The 10,708-nt window shown below is 37.1% G+C and overlaps 1 protein-coding gene across 1 annotated transcript in view; it reads right to left on the reverse strand.

Annotated features, from left to right (window-relative positions):
* LOC104536609 (NF-X1-type zinc finger protein NFXL1-like) overlaps positions 1-10,140 on the reverse strand; it is a gene marked incomplete at its 5' end in the record, with an annotated part of 22,657 nt that extends 12,517 nt beyond the window's left edge. Inside the window, 4 exons of the mRNA XM_010179274.1 lie at positions 6,579-6,648; positions 7,374-7,540; positions 8,440-8,523; positions 10,000-10,140. Of these exons, the coding sequence (XP_010177576.1) occupies positions 6,579-6,648; positions 7,374-7,540; positions 8,440-8,523; positions 10,000-10,140 (462 nt within the window). The remainder of the gene's footprint in view (positions 1-6,578; positions 6,649-7,373; positions 7,541-8,439; positions 8,524-9,999) is intronic.
* Between the last annotated feature and the right edge of the window lie 568 nt (positions 10,141-10,708).

Consider the following 10,708-nt stretch of genomic DNA (forward strand, 5'->3'; position numbering starts at 1 on the left):
CAGGAATGACTTTGTACAATGCCTTAATTGAACCTTATTCTTAATAGAATATCTTCCCCAACACATCTTCAGCTCTCATTTGCATTTCTCTCCAGCTAATCGTGCTGTGACAATAACAATTTCTGCTGTTTCCTGGAAGCTTATTATTAGCTTTGACATGCAAGGTCTTACTGTTTTTTGTGTATCTAATAACATGCCCCAAATACATGTGCTCTGCAGATGCATTTCCTTAGTTGTCATCTACTGACAACACTCCACAAATTTTCATTAGAAAATTCCAATGTTTTCTGGTACCGAGGTCGTTACTGAAAACAATGCAAGGTCAGGCGCCAATCCAGTCCTTGGGAAAATTTCCTTACTGTTAACATCTCTTGCTCCAACTTTTCACTTAGTTCTGTTGTTGTTGGGGTGTTTTGGATTTTTTTGTGTTTATTTTTGGCTTTTTTTGGTTTTGTTTTTGTTTGGAGGGGGGAGGATATTAAAAAAAATTAATAAAATACAAGCAGTTGCTTCCTTAGCCCACCGTCATCCTTCTTTTACCCCTTCTCTGAACCTGAACTGGATATTCTCTAAGTGGCATTGACTCAATTGCTCTGCTGAAGCCTTATGTAGCAGATCAAATCTATTTGCTTTATCTGGAAGAAAAAAATACAAATTGGTCATCTTATCAAAGAAGGAATTCAGGTTTGTTCAGGATCATCAGCAAATCTGTCTTGCATTTTCCCTCTTTTGAAAAGGTGAGAGGAGAAAATTGTCTTTAAGCTTTGTATGCTACTAAGGTCAGACTACCAGCCAGGACCATGTCTGAATCTGCTCACTAGTGACAACAATCTGTACAAAACCAATTTCCTTACCCAAAAGCATCATACCCAATAACAGGATCTAGTCTCACCTGCAAGTCATCCCATGCTGACCAACCCATGGCTAGAACTATTACTTCCAGCTTGCTCTTCCAGTAATTAGACACATTTAAATTAATAGTGTCAAAGCCCAAACAGTCTCATCACTGACAAGTACGAGCTGTGAATTCAAGACAGTAACCCTCACCTGAACCTCCAGGTGGTACTGAAATAACATTCTTACATTACATGCCATTAGGGCACAATTTGCAAAGCACAGAAATATGTATTATCCAATACAGATAGCAAAATTTACACATTTAGTTCTCTGCATAGAGCTACACCGTTCACATCCACAGGGCTGCAGGACAAGAGTGAAGCTGGAAGTTTAACTTTTCTTTTTTTGTTGTTTTTTTACTCTCTCCAATTCAAAAACATTTTAAAAAATCAAGAGGAGCAGTGAAACGAGTGGCAAAGCAACATTTCCCCATGATCTCAGAAGACAAAAGCAATCCTACCACTGCTTCTGCTGGATAAATAATGTAATTGGAAAGATTTTTTCTGCTTGTTTTCAAGCATCCATGCTGAGCTACTTGGTGCTAAAACAGAAAGCGTGTGCCCCTTCAGATCTTTTTCACCATACAAGATCTCTTGTCAATAACTCTGGACAGGCTTTGTGTTTTTGACACTGTCTCCCATAGCATCCTCGCAGCTAAACTGAGGAAGTGCAGTCTAGATGATGGGGTAGTGAGATGGATTGTGAACTGGTTGAAGGAAAGAAGTCAGAAAGTTGTGATCGATAGGACAGAGTCCAGTTGGAGGCCTGGGATCCCCCAGGGGTCAGTACTGGGACCAGTACTATTCAATATATTCATCAATGACTTGGATGAGAGAACAGAGTGCACTGCCAGCAAGTTTGCTGAAGACACAAAACTGGGAGGAGTGTCTGACACTCCAGAGGCTGTGCTGCCATTCAGAGAGACCTGGACAGGCTGGAGAGTTGGGCGGGGAGAAATTTAATGAAATTCAACAAGGGCAAGTAGGGTCTTGCATCTGGGGAAGAACAACCCCAAGTACCAGTATAGGTTGGGGACTGACCTGTTGGGGAGTAGCACAGGCGAAAGGGACCTGGGGGTGTTGGTGGACAGCAGGATGACCATGAGTCAGCAATGTACCCTTGCAGCCAAGAAGGCCAATGGCATCCTGGGGTGTATCAGAAGGGGTGTTGTTAGTAGGTCGAGAGAGGTTCTCCTTCCCCTCTACTCTGTCCTCGTGAGACCACATCTGGAACATTGTGTTCAGTTCTAGGCCCCTCAGTTCAAGAAGGACAGAGAATTGCTTGAAAGAGTCCAGCACAGAGCCACAAAGATGATTGAGGGAGTGGAGCATCTCCCTTATGAGGAGCAGCTGAGGGAGCTGGAGAAGAGGAGACTGACGGGTGACATCATTCATGTTTATAGATTTGTAAAGGGCAAGTGTCAGGAGGAAGGAGCCAGCCTCTTCTCTCTGATGTCAAATGATAGGACAAGGGGAAATGGGAGCAAGCTGGAGCACAGGAGGTTCAACCTGAACATAAGGAAAAACTTCTTCACTGTGAGGGTGACAGAGCACTGGAACAGGCTGCCCAGGAGAGGTTGTGGAGTTTCCTCCTCTGGAGAGATTCAAGACCCGCCTGGACGCGTTCCTGTGTGACCTAGTCTAGGTGATCCTGCTCTGGCAGGGGGATTGGACTGGATGATCTTTTGAGGTCCCTTCCAACTCCTAATATCCTGTGATTCTGTGTTTGACACAGCAAGGTCTTTAAAAAAAATGGATTAAATCCACAGCTCTGAAAACAAAACAAAAAAATCCTACAAGCATTTTCCTCTTAGGCAATGCATTTAAATCTTAACATTATGTTTGATGATGACAAAAACCATCAACATTTACTGAGGCTTAACTGATCTCCACCAGAAGGTAGTAAATGCATCCTGATAATACAGACCTGATAATTAAAAAAATAGTACTTTTTAGCAGCAATCCCAAAAGCTAAGTTTAGGTAAGTAAGAAAGTAGGTAAGTAAGGTAAGTTTATCACTTCCAAAGGAGCAGACTTTTAAGTTTAAAGGGTAGCTCTGCTTCCAGAGATCTTATGAAAACTTTCACTGCTTGAGCCAGACATTGACTAAAATCCTCTCATTATGGACCAAAGCCGTGCATTTGCCTTTTAAAATTAAATCTTTGCAACCCACATACATTTTCAAGGTGTGTTTACAGTATTTAATTAAGCATTCTGGAATAAAAATTCATTGATTAAAAAAAAAAAGATTCATATACTCTTAAAATTTATGACATTGTCTCTACTGCACTATCATGTTAAAATAAATTTATCAGAACGGGCTCCCACATTTCACATCAAGACAGTAGCAGAGTGCATAGTACAACTCCAAAGTAAGGTTATTTTGTCAAAATATACTAATTACACAGGATAAAGTGTTAAAGCACAGATACACAAATATCGATATGAACACATAAACAATGAAAACTGATGGACTGTTAAAACTTCTATGTAAGAATTCTCCCAAAACATCTGCAAACATGATCATAAAAACTTAATCACCTCTGATTAAAAAATTAAATTTCCTTCAACAGAATATTTTGTTATTGCTACCAAACAAGAAAAAGAACTTTTTAATTAAAGCTTCTCATCCAACAGCTGTAGCAATATCAAAGACCGCTCCTCCTTAAAGCAGAAAGGAAATGTGAGCTATACCATATAATAGTAGAAGTAATTTTTATAGTTTTATACTGACATTGCCAAAACAAAAGCAAGTTCCTGTTCTATTTTTTTCAAGGCACCAAACAATATAATTGATTGTCATAATCCCCAAATGTACCATGCTACCTGTATATCATATTCTAGTGAACCTAAGTTGCGCTATGCTAAGGTCAGTGCACACTGATTTTTAGCAAACGGCAACTTCACTGAGCTCTGCTAATGACCCAAGGTCAGCTTTAACACTGAATAAGAAAATTCTCATAAAACACTGATTTGAAATTTATTTCAAGCTGTCAGGAGTACACACAAAATATTTCCGATTTAGTTTTGAGCAGACATATTTGATTTCTAAACTAAATCTTATAAATTCAGTAGTCTTATTCATCTTATCTTTTAGCCAAGTTGTTTGCAAGTTCTTGTCATGAGGTCTCCTCAGTGGGCTTGATCTGTATTTGCTAGGGAGGGGTGGTGGCAGTGGCAGGGTGATGTCTATTAAGGCTGCTCCTCCAAATTGTGTTTATCAATGTTTCCTTTAAAAGGGAATTACCAGTATTATGATACGACTAGCCAATTGCCTCAAAGTTGCAGACAAATATGGTATGCTTATAAAACAGAAAAAAAATGTCCCTAGTATACAGTATATATGAATTTACCAGAACAGGATCTGAGAAAAGTAGAATGAACTGTAACACAAAGATATGAACCGCCTGAAACAGGACTGCACTAATACTTTGATGATTCATGAAAGCCAGCAAAAGCTAGAGCTACAATCACCAGAAGGGAAGAGCATGCATTTGTACATTATCAATTACACTGAAAAGAGTCTTTGGATAGCAAAAGCTGCATGATACCTTGTTTTTCAAGGCATCTATATGAGTAGTATTCTCTTCTGAATGAGAATTTGAGAGTTAAATAAAAGCTTCCTAGAACTAAAGTGGACTCTCATCCTAAGCTTTCACATCCCACTGAATTAAGTAAAAAAGACATGATTTGCAGAAAAGGGCAGTTCTGAACTGCAAGCTAGAATTCAGGACCACAGCTAGATGGATTTTAAATCCTATAATCTTGGGAAATCCAGAGTCTTGGGAATTTGTCCAGAAAAATCACAACAGTTACATTAATCAGAGTCACAGATAAGATATGGGAAAAAAAATCTTTGAAGAGAAGCTGAAGTACAGGAACATATAGTTCATGTTAAGAGAACTCTTGAAAATAAAGAGGAGGAAGTCTTCGAGCAAATAAAACCAAAGTAAGAGAGAGAGAAATGAAAGGACCAAATTGAGAGGTAAATGGTCAATGAAATAATATCCAAAAGTGTTTCCCCGCCAGGAAGAGAGCTTTCAGACATCCAGATCAGAAAACTGTGACAGGAACATTCATTTACAGAAAAAAGACATCTGAAAGGCATTTACAAGGGCAAAAATCAGAAGACATAAACAGGCACCCAGCACAGAGCACAGCTTTCCTGTTGGGGTTGACACAACCTTGTCTTAAAAACAGAGGAAGAGAGACTGCTGGGAAACAAGCAGGAATCCTGTGAAATTCTGCATTAATTCAAAACCAAAAGAAGTTTTCTAATTAAAGCAAGAATTCAAGTTTGATGCTTCTGACACTGAAAAATAATGAAACGAAAAGTTTTCAATCAACGTTTATTAGGTTGAGGCAGAATTCAGAACTACAAGAGATGAGGTAAGACAGAAATCTCAGACTAAAGAACATCACAGGTAAACCAATATAAAGGAATTGAGTGGAATCAGGGAACAAGAATGGGTTGAATCAGACTATTTATGAGTGCCAGCTAAATACTGCATGAGACAACGACTCAGCTACACAGTAAAACGCCAAATCACAACAACAAAACGACAAGTGAATATAGAATAAAATACTTTCTTTAGTACAAGCATTTTTATTGCGGGGAAGGAGAATTTCTAGGCAATTCTGGACAGTTTTGCAGTGAAAACACTTTCCAAAGTACTCCTGACTATTGCTGTTTTTCGACTTCAGAAATTTTCATCCAGAATTCAGCAGTGGGGAATGGAGTGAAGAAAGAGCTGTCACTCACCACAATTAATGACAACTAAAGAACAAAGATAGAATAATATGTAACACATGGATTTCTGAAAGCACATAAGCAGCACATAACAGCACTAGAAGGAAGAATGAAGATGTCATTTAGCCCATCCCTCAATGTCTTACAGCAGTACTGTCCACAACTGGACAAATCCTGATACGTGCCTAAGCTGTTACTGATAAAAATTCGGTAGCTTCTCCAACCAATTCTTCCCCTGCTCCACAACCTTTACTACTCAAAAGTAGTATTTAACATGAACCTTCCTTACTGATGCCTATATACACTGGTTCATAGTCTAAGCTTCATGAAGTAAGGATATTATTCTTCTATTCTTTACAGCAACCCTTTATATATATCCAGATATAGTAGCAAGATTAACTGGCTTGTCTTCTACTTCACACTACTTAACATATATTTCACTAACACAGCAGGGCATTATTAACTCATCTCACTTGTTGAGTGTGAAATCCTTTTCCCCCCTCTTCCAGAATTGTTGCACAGACAGGGATTACTAGACCTGCACTTAGACAAAAACAATCACAAGCACAAATCTCAGTATTTTTCCTTATCAAACAGCATCCCATTATTTTGGGGATATAAATTCAAGACCAGTTTTTAACATTAGAGGCATACTCTTCCAAATTCAACTACATCTCCATGCTTTAACATTAAAGCCATTAATGCCTTGGAGACAAATCTCTGATCCTTCAATATAACCTTCCAATTTGACAGCAAGACATTAATAACTGTACTCTGCACACAGTTCACTAACCACCTTCACATTCATAATTTAGACTAAGCTTCTGTAGTTTGCTTGGCCTATGAAACTAAAGCAAAAATTTTACAAAGAAGTAAAATCCACAAAATGCCACACATCCATCAAATCAAGTACTTCTGTTAATATGGTTTACCTCTTTTGGACACTGATTTTTGCATGAAATAAGAAGCTCCTTTTCTTTTGAATCAGCACACGTTAGCTTTCTGTAAAAGAAAAGATGTATTTGTGATACAAATGAAAAACAATGACAGTCAATACAATTAGGGTTATATTTTAAGTATATCTCACTGTAAAGAAAAGTGGGCTCATTTTCCCCACTTCCTGCGGGACTAACACAAACTACACTATTTTACAGACAAAAGCCACATAAATTTAGAGGATTTGAGATACTTTAAAGAAAATGCACTAAGAAGAACATACATGCATGGGACGAATGCTTTCAGAGAAGACTGCTTAAATCCTAGCTTACCCTCTCTATCCGTACACACAAACAAATTATTAAAAAGGAGTACAAATTATTACTAAGTTTTCCAATTAAAACAGAGTTTGAAGGACATTAGTAGCAAAGACCTTTTACACTAACTACATTACTTCTAATTCTTGTTATAAGACTCTTCTTTACATACTGTTAAAGAGCCACATATAGATCAAACATTATGTAGATTATATTTGCATAATTCAAAATATTACTGTATTACAGAAACCAGTTCTGCTCATGAGACTCCATGCCTTTATAATAATTTTAGCAGTAACACCAAATAAAACACTGGCAAATTTTAAATAGAAGAAAAAGCATTATATTATAAATTACAACTTTCAAAAGGAATTTTATAACTTGCCGTAAAAGTAGCTCCCATCCTCAAACATTTCAAATGGTTTCCAGTTATTAGCATTAAAGTGAAAAGCTGAGTTCAGTTCTGACACTTACAAGCATTCAATATACAGTATTGATAGTTTGCAGTGACACTTTATTTTAAGCATCTGGAGACATGATGGGCAATCCCCAGGATGACAAGGCAAAACACATCGGTGAGGACAGCCAGATGGTCGGGGCTTGGAACACTCCTCTTCACACTGCAAACATTCTGGACCTGCCTAACAAAATAAAAACAGAGTACTCAAGAAAGTGCCAAACATTTGTTTGTTAGATGCCATTAAACAAGCTTTTATATAGAAGAAAGAGTTGGGGTGTTTTTGCTAAGGGAATCCAGCTATTCAGTAAGATATCCCTCAAGCAAAAATAAGTATTAAAATATGCTTTAAAAAAACCAGAAATGTCAGCATTTTTCAGTCAAAGAGACAGAATTCTATTTTGCTTCCTAGGCACAAAAGGACCACTTAATATTAGTGCTTTGGAAATTTGCCATTAAGCCTGTTAATTCTCTATGGAAAACTGTTAGAAAAAGAAGCAATTTTATATTCAGAACTAATTTTTCCCACCCACCATGTTATTGTAATACTGTAGTCATGACATACTGTGCTAGAATAACGGTCTGGGGAGATTTGTTTGCTTGATTTTAAGAAGCAAACTTTTAGTCATTCCATTTCCATATGTGTAATAGCTTGTATAATCTTCCAAAGAGTATTAGCTGAACTATACGCCAGGAGCTGCTAAGGTGTTGCTTCCGCTTCATATATTACACAAAGTCTACAAGAGCTGTGGTCTCATCCCAGCTGACATGATCAGCATAAACACAACGTGAACATCAGCACAGTAAATTTCTATTCTTATTCTCATCTCAAAAACTCATCCAGAACCCTAGTCTGCAAATACACACAGACAGACTGACATGATTTATCAACTGAACCTACACAGCACAGTATTTAAGGCCCACCATCACATTCAAATGTTCAGTTTCACAGAACACAGTCAAAGTAAAGCAAATTTATCCAAGAACAAAGCTACACAATGCTTTCCCAAGGGACTAATTCCATGCCAATGTTTCACTTCATGCTGTTCAAAATAAGGGCATAAGAATTTACAATTTTAATACCGTTTTCAATAGTTTTCGCACTGACCCCCTTTCTTCTTCTTCTACAGTTGAAGAATTTTTGCTGAAGTTTAAAAGGGAACCTTTCTACAATGATAGTTTATAAAACATAACCCCCCAAAATTCACATCTAAGACAGACAATAGCAATTGAAAGCATTTATAAAACCGTGATATAAAATTTAACAGTAGGTAAAAGCAAACAGCTGGCCACTGTGCAACGTTTTCTAACACAACATGCAGAATGAACCTAAATTCCAGACAGAAAAAAATCACTACTCAGACATACACGCAAGAAATTTAATCAGCCCCTTTCTGACTACACCTGCAGTTTCATCTATCAAAATAACAGAACAAAAGCTCTAAAGGTCAAAACCAACTTGAGTTTATAGAAATTCAAAGAAAATTGAGAAAGGAGAGTTACCATACTTTACATGTACACAGACTCTTGTCTTCTGAGAATGTACTGCTTCATTCAAAAAGGAACTAGGAATAACCTGGACCCATTCACATTTTAATTGGTTTAACTGAAGGAGTAGGCAGACAGTCTCTTATAGTCATAATTGCAGATGCTTAAACAACTGTCACTCTCAGTATTTAATGATGTAAATGACTATTTACTGCAAGTTACTGTTCCACAAGTTGCACTAACAGCTCATAGGCCCAGACAAAAGTTCCACAATCATTAATAGAGTAATACAGTTATTAGACAACACCACCACTTCTAGGAATGGAATCCACATCTTATTTAAGTATAACAGTAAGTTAAAATATAACATTTATTTTTTGTGCCCAACTGAATGCTCGCTCAGTTTTCTAAATGCCCAGAGATACCCACCATGTTTCAACTTTAGAAAAAGTAATGCTTTGAAAACTTAAAAAGTTGTTTTCTTCCAAATCATTACTCTCTCAAACCACAAGCTATTTGCTTTTGACTGCTAAAAACTAGAACAATTTTCAGCTTTGTAGTTTGTTTATTTTTGTTTCATATTATCCCCAGCAGCTAACACCTACAGCTTCTTAATCGCATAAATGAGTTTCTAGTAGACACTGATAAACGTGAGTGTATCACCCCAGTGCTTTAAGAAGTCTTCACCTATTCTGCAGCATTCTAGTGCTCTCTCCTAAAGATGTGCTAGCCTCCTCAACCCATTTACAACCCTCCTCAGTAAATAGTTTCCCCAACTGATTACAGGTGCATCTGTAAGTAGGGATTATCAGGAGTTCACTTGATCTTAACTATCTTGACTTGATAGTTAAAAAAACCTGACTTTAGAAGAGACTTGTCAAAAGTGTTAAGTAAGGTTTTGATGAAAACAAAGTAATGTATGTTAACATAAAACAAGAAAGTGTAGTATTTTCAAGATACATAATATTGTTTTAGTTTTATAGTCTAAAGATTAGCTAAATGCCACAGCATCAATGAGAACAGAACACATGCAAGTCTTACAGTGGAGTCTGGAAGAGAAGCTGTGCCTTCCAGCCGCTAATTCTTTACTTTCCAGTTAAAACATGACAATGTACAAAATACACAAAAACAAAGGCAAACCAGAAATCAATCTACCTCATTTCCACCTGTACTGCTGTTCAATCTAGTAACGTGATGACATTCTTTCTTACAGGTGTGATTCTGACAATCAAGAAGCCGCCCACAAAATCTTCCACATGAGTAGGGATCTGCTGAGTGACATGGTAATGGACTAACCTAGAAGTTAAAAATAAATTTTTATTTATTTATAGAGATATGTATTTACATACATTGCACCTATGCTGTGTGTGATCCATATATATGCATACACTATAGATATATATATACATGCATATATATATATACACACACACACACACACACTATACAGACACAAACGCATAGCACCATTACAGAGAAATTTTAGTCCTTGAGCATCTTTATTAAAAGTAGAAAAGTACTGCAATGTCTATTTGTCTATTTGACACAATTACCTTCTCAAGTATTTTAGAGTGATTTATTCCTTCTTGTCGAATTGTGCTCGTGCCTTCCATTAAAGGTTCCTAAACCGATTTACAGTTATTGCAAAAGACAGTCACAGTTTGCTTTCACAGGGCTAACTGTGTTATGGTCATCATAAACCCAAAACATTTTATGATTCTACAAACAGAAAACAACCTGCAAGCCAGAAATTCTAAAAACTAAACACTAAACTAAAACTATATCAAATATAACTCCCAGGAGTGGGAAAGGGAAGAAGAATTTGCTCTATGACAGGACTAGGATTTTAATGGTTTATGACATA

Source organism: Mesitornis unicolor, unplaced genomic scaffold (assembly GCF_000695765.1).
Source record: "Mesitornis unicolor isolate BGI_N332 unplaced genomic scaffold, ASM69576v1 scaffold33182, whole genome shotgun sequence".
Classification (NCBI taxonomy): domain Eukaryota; kingdom Metazoa; phylum Chordata; class Aves; order Mesitornithiformes; family Mesitornithidae; genus Mesitornis; species Mesitornis unicolor.